The sequence below is a fragment of the Molossus molossus genome, unplaced genomic scaffold (genome assembly GCF_014108415.1).
Source record: "Molossus molossus isolate mMolMol1 unplaced genomic scaffold, mMolMol1.p scaffold_m16_p_19, whole genome shotgun sequence".
Taxonomy (NCBI): Eukaryota; Metazoa; Chordata; class Mammalia; order Chiroptera; family Molossidae; genus Molossus; species Molossus molossus.
This window is the reverse complement of record NW_023425354.1, coordinates 14,183,667-14,195,999: the sequence shown is the minus strand read 5'-3', so window position 1 is coordinate 14,195,999 and position 12,333 is coordinate 14,183,667. Positions and strand designations below refer to the sequence as shown.

Genomic DNA, 12,333 nt, shown 5'->3' with positions numbered 1-12,333 from the left:
TCCCCTCCCCCCAAAAGATATCCATTTCCTCAAAACCAGTGAATATGTTACCCTACATGGACTAAAGGACTTTGCTGATTTAATTAGGATTTTGATATAGGGAAATTATCTTGAATCATCTGGGTAGGCTCAATATAATCATAAGGATCCTTATAAGAGGAAGACAAGAAGACCAGAGTGAGAATAGCAAATATACTGATGGAAGCCGGTCAGAGCGATGGCCATAAGTCAAGGAATACACACAGTTACTGAAAGGTGGAAAAGATAAGGAATGGATTTTTACCTAGAGCCTCCGGAAGGAATGCAGCCTCTGATTTGTGCCCTGTAAGACCTATTTTGGACTTCTGACCTCCAGAAATATAAAATAATAAATTGTTGCTTAAGCCACTAAGTTTGTGGTAATTTATTACAGTAGCAGTAGGGAACTGATATAAGTAAGCATCAAGTATTTGTGAACATATTTTAAAACTAACACAGTCCACTTACTGGCCACAAATTATTTATAATATCAAAATACACCCACCTCTTTCAAGGCCCCAAATCTTATCCTGTTATAGCAACAGCACAAAATTTGGAGTCTTACCCTCTAAATAGGTCCAGGGTTCCTGGCCAGTTTGGCTCAGCAGTTAGAGCATCAGCCTATGGACTGAAGGGTCTCAGGTTCAATTCCTGGTCAAGGGCATATACCTGGCTTGCAGGTTTAATTCCAGCCCTGATCAGGGTATGTACAAGAGGCAACCAATCAATATATCTCTCTCTTCCTCTCTGTCTCTCTCTCTTCCCCTCCCTCCTTCCTTTCCACTCTCTCTGAAAATCAATGGAAAAATAGCCTCAGGGGAGGATTAACAAAAATACATACATACATACATATGTACATAGGTTCAAGGGCAGATGAGGCTTCTTGGATGTAGTTCTTTTATATAGCTACTTGGGTACCTCTCAATCTGAAGTCTGGCAAACTAAAAAAAAATGCCATATGTTTCCTTCCTAAAATAACCAATGTAAAATGGTGGTGGGACAGGCAGGATAATTCCTACAGACATTCTTATTCCAACAGGCAGAAAACAGGAGGTGCACAGAAGTCCCTGCTCTATAGTAATTCTGAAATTGACTTGGATACAGGTTTGCAATTATACATTCAAGGCATGATAATAATCCCCCATGGTTTTTGGTTCTACCGTTTAAGCACTTGGTTTCAGTTTTTGGTTCTACTGTTTAAGCGCTTGGTTTCATACTCTTAAGTCATCCTTTTTATTTTTTTCATGAATGGTAGCATGTGTTTGCACCTAAATAGTTTTCTTAGCCTGCCTCCTGCTTATAGAACTTAAGGGTTCAAAGGCCTCTTTCTTTTTTGTACTCTGTCTCTTTCAGACCAAGCTGGCAATGTTTCTGACAATATAAGGCTCTTTAAAATATTGTGAATCTCCTGTAAATCTTATTGGATTTCAGCCCAAGAGATAAAAGCAATATTCATAAATATCTTTGAGATAAATCTTTCTCTACCTTGGGCTTTTGCTGAAGGACAAAGGCTTTAAGCTTTTTACAAGCCTTATTGTTTGAGAGGATCCAAGAAGCCTAACCTTAAAAACTTTGTTTAGAGAGTCTTTTGTCTGACTGAAAGCTACTCTGAGGTACCTCCCTTAAACTATTGTTAAAATGAAAGCCAATGGAGCAATAAAATAGCTATGGAACATATTAGTCCTGGAGTGTATCTCTGAATCTCTTGAATGTGAGAGAGGAATAACATTCTATTGCTTAAGTTACTATTACTTAAGGATTTTCTGTTAATGGTAAAAGAATCTAATCCTAACTAATATACCGCTGGTGTTATTAGGAGTCTGTAAAACTGACTAACTGAAATCATCAATACATTCAGTACTAAAAAAATGTGTTCAAGATTTGTTAAAAATGCACAGTCTGTTGATCAGCATACAGACTGAACCCATTATAATTCTTACACATTAGAAAATGATGCTTGTTCTGGCAGGTGTGGCTCAATTGGTTGAGTGTTGTCCCATGCACCAAAGGATCACCAGTCTGATTCCCCATCAGGGCTCATTCCCGAATTTTGGGCTCAATTCCCAGTAGGGGAGCTGCAGGAGGCAGCAGTTCGATGTTTCTCTTACATGGATATTTCTCTTCCTTTCCCTTCTTTTCTCTCTAAAAAAAAAATCAATAAAAACATATATAGCCCTGGCCAGTTTGGTTCAGCGCTTAGAGCATCGGCCTCCGGTCTAGAGAGACCCGGGTTCGGTTCCCGCTAAGGGCATGTACCTCGGTTGCAGTTTGCCCCGGCCCTAGTTGGGTCGTGCAGGTGGCAACCACTCGATGTGTCCCTTTCACGTGGATGTTTCTCTCTCTCTCTCTCTCCCTCCCACTCTATCTGAACAAAAAATTGAAAAAGTGTCTTTGGGTGAGGATAAAAAAACAAACAAATATATATATGCACACATATGTGTGTGTGTGTATATATATTTATATACTGTATATATATGTATATATATACCGTATATGTATATGTATATATATAGAGAAAATGATGCTTAATGAATAGTGGCAAATGGTCTGAGTCCATTAATAGAGGTAATTACTGTAAACAGGGTGGTGGGTGGGGAAGTAGGGGATGGAGGGGCATTTACAAAAATAAAAGACATGGTCTCAGCACTTAGATTACTTATAGACTACTTAGGGAGATACCCACATACATTTTTAAAGTACTAAAGAGTGCCTACATAGCAGGGTTTAAGATACAAAATAGTATCACTGAAGAGATTAACTATTGTGACATTTATTGAGCACATATACAATTTTAATTATCACAACCCTGAAAGAGTGAGAAAACTGAGCCTGAGAGAGCATAGGTAATTTGCCCCACTGCAATTCAGTAAATAAATAGTTAGGATTTGAACTTGGATAGATCTGCTCTAAATGTTCACCATAATGTAAACAATGGAGAGCTCAGGTTGGATCAATTAATGTGAACAAATGACCTATGTTTGTCAAGAAAAATACTTTAAATCGTGGGCTTTTGGAGGAAAATATTTTCAAAACGCTTTGCTTGACAGAGCATTTACAACTCTAGTAAATCTTACAAATGATTAATTTCACAGAATTAGATTTACACAACCTTTTAGCGACATCGTAACTTTGGAAAGCATGGAAAACCCGCTTTGTCTTTTTTTACTGTAGTATCACTTCATTTGCAGGATGCAGGAAAAGAGAAGTTGATTTTCAAAAAGGGCAAAGCCTGTCTTCCAAAAGTAAGCGCCAGTCCTCTGAAGCCTGGAACAAATTTCAGCAAAGCAGTGGGACAAATGGCTCCGAGCGGCTGTTCATTATTGAGCAGAAGAACCAAGAAGGAAGGAATGTTTTAGAAGAAGGGGAGGGCGGGAGGTATTCAAAAGATGGACAAAAAGTAATGTTGAAATGGGGTCAGACTAGGGCGAAACAGAGCATGAGAATGACCAGCGCTGTAGGAAGAATGGGGGCGTGCAGGTTGGAGGGCGCAATGGAGGCGCGGACGCGGGAAGGAAAGCACGCCGAGAGAAGCCACGCCACTGCAGTTCAGGTCGCGGAGGCCGGGCCAGGTGAGGACACTGGACCTTATGAGATGATGCACACCGGCGCGGACGCAATGCATCCGGTCCGCGCGGAGGCGCGAGCTCCGCCGCTCGCCGCGGTCCTGGCGCCCGGAGCCCTGGCGGCTCAATGGGCGGGGCCTCGGGCGCGGTCAGGTGACCTGGGGGCGGGGCGTCGCTGCGCGGAACCGCGGGAAGGCGGCAGAGTGGGCGTCGAACTGCACGACGGGCTGAGGGGCAGGAGGCGAGGACCAGCAGGCCGCGGAGGAGCGGGCATTCGGGCGGTGGAGGGAGGGAGGGAGGGAGCGAGCCGGGGAACCCGAGGGGGCCGACGGTGGGGCTCCCGGGGGACGGGTGTGGTGGAGGTGAGACGTGCTGAGACGGTGGGAAGGAAGAGGCTGAGGGAGGAGAGTGCACCGCGAACAGTTACAGAGATGGGTGAAGCTTCCAGAAAGGACCAGGAGGTGACTTAGAGACGGGGCTGGAGAGTCAAGGGGCCAAGTGAGGGACACGGGGCAGAGACAGCGGTCCTGCAGCGAGGGTGGTCGTTCTAGAAGGGTGGAGGTCACGTGCTTGGGCAGCGCCCCGCGCCTTGCGTCCCTGAGACCCCCCAGGCCTTGTCTGTCACCTGGCGGGCAGTGTCTTTGGGGACTCCGGGGCTCGGGGCTCGTGAGGGAGGGCGGGGCCTGCGGAGTCCGCGCTCAGGTTCTCGGCTGAAGTGGATGTTCCTGTCTTTGTTAGACAGAGACGCTGACTGGGGGGATGATGGACTGATCGTGATTTTGCTACTTTTATCTTTCCCTTAATATTTTGCCATGTAAAGTCAACTTTTTTATTTTTATTGAATTTGTTGGGGTGACATTGGTTAATAAAATTATATAGGTTTCAGGTATACAGTTCTATAATACATCATCTGTCTATTGTACTGTGTGTTCGCCACCCCAAATCTCTCTCCGTCACCATTTAGCCCTGCTTTACCCTGTTCTACCTCCTTACCCTTTCTCTCTGGTAATCACCACACTGTTGTCTGTTTCTATGATTTCTTTCTTTTCTTTTCCTTTTTTTTTTTTTTTTAGCTTAATCCCTTCACCTTTTTCACCAGGTCCTCAACTCCCGCTCCCCTCTGACAGCTGTCAGTCTTCTTTGTATCTGTGAGTCTGTTTCTATTTTGTTCATTCGATTCCACATGTAAGTGAAATCATATGGTACTTATCTTTCTCTGACTGGCTTATATCACTTAGCATGATACTCTCCATGTCCACCTATGCTGTCACAAAAGGTAAGATGTGCTTCTTTTTTACACCCAGTAGTATTCCACTGTGTGTACCACAGCGTTTTTATCCACTCATCCACAGACAGGCACTTGGACAGTTTTCAAATCTTGGCTATTTTAAGTAACGCTGGAATGAACATGGTAAAGTCAACTTTAAAACAAAATAGTAACACTTAAAAAAGATAATACTTAATTTGCAATTTGTGGGTCATTCTGACATCCTGACATTGGTCATTTAAAAAATTTTAGTATGTTCTTTGCTATCATTCATTATTTAGTTTAGTTTTTCTTCATTAAGTAGGTTGTTTTTATCTCCCTATTGCACATCATGTCAATTCTTAGTCTTTAATTTGTTCAATTATCATTTGGTTAAGATTATCTAAGTACATCATTTTAAGAATCGCAGTATGTAGTTCTATATAAAGCTTGCTACAAAAGAAAGCAGTCTCTTGCCTGATCCTCCCCTCAGCTTCTCCAGCGGCCAACATTTTATTTTATTTATTATTATTATTTTTTAATCCTCACTGGAGGACATTTTTCCTTTTTTTTTTTTTTGTTCAGACAGAGTGGGAGGGAGAGAGAGGAAGAGAGAGAGAGAAACATCGATGTGAAAGGGACACATCGAGTGACTGCCACCCGCACGACCAACCAGGGCCCGGGACAAATTGCAACCGACGTACACGCACTTAGCAGGAACCGAACCCGGATCTCTCTGGACCGCAGTCCGATGCTCCAGTAGCTGAGCCAAACCGGCCAGGACCAGAGGCAAACATTTTAAATGTTTTAGCTGATTACTTGGTATTTATCTGCATGACTGTAAATAATTTGTTTATATTGCTACTTCTTGATTTTTTAATTTTTGGGTACACACAGTAAACTCCTGCTATGAAAAATAAGGATTTAGTTCTCTTTCATCTTCCCTGTCCCCACCATATCCACTTACTCTTCACATACCTATTCATCCTTCCAATATAGTTATATGGTAATTTGACTAATTTTTTTTTAAGTCTTTTTTTTTTTTTTTTTTTTTTGTGGTACGTGCCCCTAGCAGGAACCGAACCCGGGACTCTGATCCACAGGCCGACGCTCAACCGCTGAGCCAAACTGGCCAGCGATAATCTGACTAATTTTTAATTTAGTATTTATATTAATATTTAATATAAACACTATCCACAGCTGAGCCATATAGTATCTTCTTGTTACTTTCTTTTTCTGTGCAAATTTTGTCTTTAGATAATAATTACTTATCTGCTTAGTTTTTTTTTAAATTTATTTTATTAAAAAATTTTTATTGTTGAATGTATTACAGATGTCCCCCTGTTTTACCCATTGACCCCCTCCTTCCCACTCCCACCCCCCTCCTGCCTTTCTCAGCCTAGTGTCCATGTCGATTGGTTGTGCACATATACATATAAGTTCTTCAGTTTATCCCTTCCTGTTTACTTTGTTTTAAAAAGGTATATTTATTACTGATGCAACCCCAAACGCTACCATCTGTCTAAATATCCTCTCCATAAGTTTGGATGCACCAGGTAGTCTATCAGTTTTGTCTTCTTGAAGAAATCTTCCTTAGAGTGGTATTCTAATATTCTTCAATATGGATTTGTTGCCCTCTACATCTTGGGTGCAGCTGTCATCCTGGGATCTCCATTAACATTCTGGAGACTTCACTTCTTTCCTTCTGTATCAGATTCTGTCTTTATGTTTGATGAATGATTTGGGTATAGAATTCTAGATTAGAAATAATTTTCCCTCAGAATTTTGGATTTTCTAGTTTTCAGTGTTACTGTTGAAAAAAATTTTTTCTGATTTCTGACCCCATGTATGTAACTGATTCTTGACTTTGCAAGCTTATATATTTTCTTTGCATCCAATGTTCTGAGATTTAGATCAGTGTAACTTTGAATAGCTTTGGATAGAAGTATTTAAATATATTAAACCATCAGATTATATTTAACTTAGTTAATAGTTTAATCTTTTGATCTTCAGCTGTTAGGTTTTTCAACTAATTAACTTTGTTTAATGTATTTAAACAACTGATAATTTCTTGAAAAGCTTTCATGAGGACTTAGTTATTATTTTTAAAAACATTAGAAATTGTATAGATGAATTAAATAATTGAATATGTTTCTCTTGCTTAGCAATTATGGGATGATCAGACTTGGATAAAGCTACTTCAAACAGAAAGTTATCAAATTTATCAGGAGGTTGTCCACCATACAGGAAGAAAAGCATTTTATCTTCTAGACAGTCTGAGCTGTCATTATCCTAAAAGTTAAGTAGAAAAAAACCTCTAATATCATAAAATTATGGAGGAGAATGATGACCTGGAATTTAAAAGATCAAAAAATATCTTGCAAAAAAGAAAATCCTGGATGGGATTGACAGAAATGATGTAGGATTCCGGGGATCATATGCAAAGGATGGCATCAACTTTAAGAGAAGTTCAGAGAAGGTTGAAATTCATGACTCAAAGTCTGAACCACAAAACTTGAAGAGTATTACAAGCCTCAAAAAGTCTCTGGATATAAGTGATCATTTTAGTATCTCAAAACTTCAGAAGGCAGTTGTGAGAAGGCATTCCAGCCTCCTAAATCAGGTTTCATCTAAGGTAAAAACTACAATTAATGCTCTGGGTGAGTATCATATATGTAAGTCAAAATCTTAGGTCCTTGCCCGGCTGGTATGGCTCAGTGGTTGAGCGTCAACCCATGCACCGAGGTTGCTGGTTTGATTTCTGGTCAGGGCACATGCCCAGGTTGTGGGCCAAATCCCCAGGGGGGGCATGCAGGAGGCAGCCAATCGATGTTCTCTCTCATCGATGTTTCTATCTTTTTCTTCCTCTCTCTCTAAAAAAAAAATCAAGAAAAGAAAAATCTAGCCCTGGCCGGTTCGGCTCAGCGGTTGGAGTGTCACCCCGCAGACCTGAAAGTTCGGGTTTGGTTCCCACTAAGTGTGGGAGACCATTTGCATGGTATCCATCTTGTTAAAGTCTGCTCTGCTGTCTCCGGCCCCAGGGCGGGGTCTCTCTGCATACAGTGTCTGCATTCCTCTAGGTAATTGTTTACTCCGTTCTTTGCTTATCATTTGTTCCACCTGGGGTATTTACTGGAATTTGCTTCAGGTGGGATACTCATTGACTGTTTCACCTGTTTTTCCTCTATATATTATGTGAACACCCCCTGAATAAACGAGACTTGATCAGAATCCTGTCGTCTCCATTTCTCGTGTCTCTTGTCCCTCCTCATCCTCACACCCCTTCTAGAGTCCTCGTTGCTCGACCTGCGGGACGGGTCAACTAAGGGCACGTACCTCGGTTGTAGTTTGTCCCTGGCCCCAGTTGGGCCGTGTGGGTGGCAACCAGTCAATGTCTCTCTCTCACATTGATGTTTCTCTCTCTTTCTCCCTCTCTCCCTCCCGCTCTATCTGAAGATAAATGCAAAAATGTCCTTGGCAAAAATGTCCTGGGGTGAGGATAAAAAAAAGAAAGAAAAAAAAATCTAGGTCCTTGAGTTTTTGAGCCATCACATATATATTAGATAGTTGTAGGCATTTCAGTTGTTATTATTCTTGGTAACCAACCACTACTTCTGGTACATAGGCCAACAAATACAATGGTGTGGTTTTGATGGTAGTTTCTTTACAGATGTTCCCTGTTTGGGAAGACTGACTTTGGCTGACAAGCTTATTCATTGATTCATTGGAATTACTCAAGTTCCCTAGAAAGTAGAAAGCCTGATGTTCCTTGGAAATGCTTACTTTATAATTTATTTAAGAAATTTATGTGAAATTTTTGCCCATAATTTAAATATTTGATATCCATAGTACTTCAGGTATTATCTCTTATGGATGTGGGAATATCAATAGAAAATACTACTACATATCTCAGGTTCCCAAGGCTTAATGGTCTTCCTCGAAGATAAGTAATGGTTTCCTATATATATTTCCCTCTTCTGTACTAATATCACAGAAGTACTGTATATGGAACCTACTGAAGTTACTTAAGCTATGTTTATATTCTTTAAAGACACTTTCTGGACTTTTTAAATCTTTATTTTTTTATCCTCACCCGAGGACATTTTTCTATTTTTTGAGTGGGAGGGAGAGAGAGGAAGAGAAAGAGAGAGAGAAACATCGATGTGAGAGACACATTGATTGGTTGCCTCCCACATGCTCCCTGCAGGACCGGGGATCTAACCTGCAACCCAGGTACAAACCCTTGACCAGGAATCAAACCCAAAACCCTTCAGTGTGCAGGCCAACTCTCTAACCAGTGAGCCAAACTGGCGAGGGCCATTAATGCATACTTTAGATAACCCATTTGAAAAAGGACTGAGTCTATTGAGGCACAAAGATGTTCATTCCTATTCCTCTACTGATGCACTGCTGTTACTCTATGCCTCATTTCTATTTCTGAGTTCTTTGTATTTTGATAAGAATTAAAGTCCTGGTTAAAGAAATAATGGAGTAGCAGTTACTTAGCCAGTAGATAGAAGAGGCCTGAGAAAGAAACTGGTTATCTACCTTCTGGTGTCACTAAAATCAAATGATGTCACCTACCACTGTCATACTTAATCTTCTCTATATAGAGAAGTATGAAATCGTTTATCTGGTGTAACTTCTCCAAATAAATGGATGGTAATTGGGAATTTATGAAAAGTGGCTGCCACTTGATTTACATTTTTAGATGCATTTTATTGATATCGATATTGATATTACAGAGAGAGGAAAGGAGAGGAAGAGAAAGAGAAAGAGAAACATTGAAGAGAAAGAACCATCTGCGGACTGCCTCCTGCATGCCCCCTGCTGAGGATCGAGCCTGTAATCCCAGCATCAAACCTCTGACCTTCTGGTGCATGGGAAGATGCTCAACCAACTGAGTCACACTGTTCAGGCTTAATTTTACTTTTTATCCTTATTATGGAGAACTAGAACCATGTATATGAAATTTATTTTAGGGAATATTTAAAGTGTGTTCCTACTTTGGGAAGCTGATGCCAGCTAGTGACTAAACCTGGTATGAATATGCAGAATTTCTGGTTTGAACTGTTTGTATTTTTTCCCATCTTCCAATTTATTCAATAACATTTATTGAGCCATGACTGTATGTACCAAGCTTTATGTTAGTCTGTGAGTGTACCAAGATGAAAAAGGCAATCTTTTATTTTTCTGTTATTCTGTCTCATTAATTAGAGTTTTTCTTTATGTATAATTACATCTACAAGGTAATTTATTGTTACTGTATCAAGTTTCAAATCTTGAGTTGTTGTCTTTGCCTAATTTATCAGAGTTGCCAAACTCTTCACTTTTTTTCTCTCTGGTATAAACGTCTCCTAGTTAAATTATGGAGTCATGTTCTGATCTGATTCCCACACGATTTGATATAAATAGCTTTCATTTCTAGAAAGGGGTTGATGGCCTACATTTTTCATTTTGTGATATCCTTATCTACTTTTTATTTTTATTAAGGAGAAAAGGTTAGTGTCAGAGACCTAAGAAATGCTCTACAAAACACTGGGTTTAGACTTGAAGCAAACAAAATCCAGGACCTGTAAACCCACCTACCAGTTATAGGTGAGTATTTAAAACACCTTTAGCCTGTAGACAATGAGTAGTCTACTCTGAAAGCTGTGGGGAAACACTCACGGGGGAGAGAAAAACTGAAAACAGAGATACAACTTAGAGGCTGTTGCTGAGGTCCAGATGATAAGGGTCTTATTTAGGGAACCACACTGGTGATATGAGGGATGTCTGATTTGATATGGTAGGTGAAAGGGAGGGAGATATTAGAATTATGAACCAGAGGTTTACGGCTTATATGAGAGCCACACACAGAAAAAGTTTGGGGGAGGAGAAGAATGGAAAAAATAGCATAATGAAGAGAAAAATAATGTTTAGGACATAATTGAGGGAACAGATTTTATTTCTGAATACTATATTGACATTTTTATACATTCAAATACTATTTAAGTCTTTTTTTTTTTTTTTTTTGCATTTATCTTTAGATAGAGTGGGAGGGAGAAAGGGAGGGAGAGAGGGAGAGAAACATGGATGTGAGAGAGACACATCGAGTGGCTGCCACCCACACGACCTCAACAGGGACCCAGGACAAACTACAACCAAGGTACATGCCCTTAGCGGGAACCGAACCCGGGACTCTCTGGTCGGCGGGCCGACGCTCCAGCCACTGAGCCAAACCAGCCAGGGTGCTATTTAAGTCTTCACACTCAACTTTCAGATGATTAGACATAGTCCTTTTTTAGACAACGATATTTTTTATGCTTAAGTATCTTTTTCCCCAATTTCTATTTTTCTAAGGAATAAAGGTAGATTTCAGTTACCTAAGCACAATAATATGAATATGATGATACTTCTATATGAACAACTTCAAAACATGTTAATATTTATGTTATTTGATGGTGAACAATCAAAATTCCACTCTGGCCATAATGGTGTTTAGGTTGTGGGGTTCTGTGTGAAGATTTCTAAAACCACACTTATTAGAGATATAGAGAAACTCTAATATACATTTAGAAAAAAAATCTATGCCAAAATAAAGTCTCCCTCTTGTCAAGAACAAAGTCTTTCAAGTCACATTCCCAACCAGAATAGTATCCAAGAATAGTACAGGATGCCTCTAGCAAACTAATATCTATGCATGAAAAAGAGCCAAGCAATAGAGAAGAAGAAGAAAAGAATGGAAGAGGTGGAATAAAAGGTGATAGGTTTTTCTTCAGTATACAAATTATGTATTCTGTATTAGTATTCATTTCTCCCCTCCCATAAAGAAAATAAATCTACTTTAAATATACTGCTTTCTGCATGACTTATTACCCTGTATAGATTTCACAGCCTAAAGGTACCACTAAAATTTCTGTTTCCATAACCTGTTGCTGACCTTTTTTGATATTAAAATAGTACATTATTAGCATTATCTGGCCAAACTAAACCAAACCTAGGAAATTGAGCCTTTATATCTAAAACCTTTCTCCTGAGAATTCATCTCATGTTTAGAAAACCAAACTACCCCACATTTTGAGAGGAAAAGAGTTGAATTAGTACTGTTAAGGTACTTGGTTGGTTGTTGTTCTGGCCATGGGGTGCAGTGGAGTGAGGAGAGGAGATTTAATAGTTAACATTATGATTATATATATTTATATATAGTACCCACACATTTCACAGAGAAATTCACTAGAAATAGCTGTACATTTAAAGGTATATAAAGTAGTCAACAGTTTGTAATGAAAATGAAATATGTAGATCATCTTCCTCGAATCAACAGGTTTTCAAAGTCACTTCACTTCTTTACATCCTAAAAAAATAGTCTTGAATTAAATGTTGACTGACTTTATATAATGAGTCAGTATATAATATGGAGTATAACTAAAAAGACATCAGAGGATCTAAGTAGACACTTCTTAAAGATGTAAAAATGGCCCTGGCCAGTTAGAGCATTCAGTGGTTAGAGCATTAGCCTACAGT

The 12,333-nt window shown here is 39.7% G+C and overlaps 1 protein-coding gene across 1 annotated transcript in view; it reads left to right on the top strand.

Annotated features, from left to right (window-relative positions):
- The first annotated feature begins 3,292 nt into the window (after positions 1-3,292).
- The window catches only part of EFCAB3 (EF-hand calcium binding domain 3), a 52,807-nt gene continuing 43,766 nt past the window's right edge, over positions 3,293-12,333 (top strand). The window contains exon 1 of the mRNA XM_036269036.1: positions 3,293-3,587. Coding sequence (XP_036124929.1) covers positions 3,419-3,587 — 169 coding nt within the window. The 5' untranslated portion in view covers positions 3,293-3,418. The remainder of the gene's footprint in view (positions 3,588-12,333) is intronic.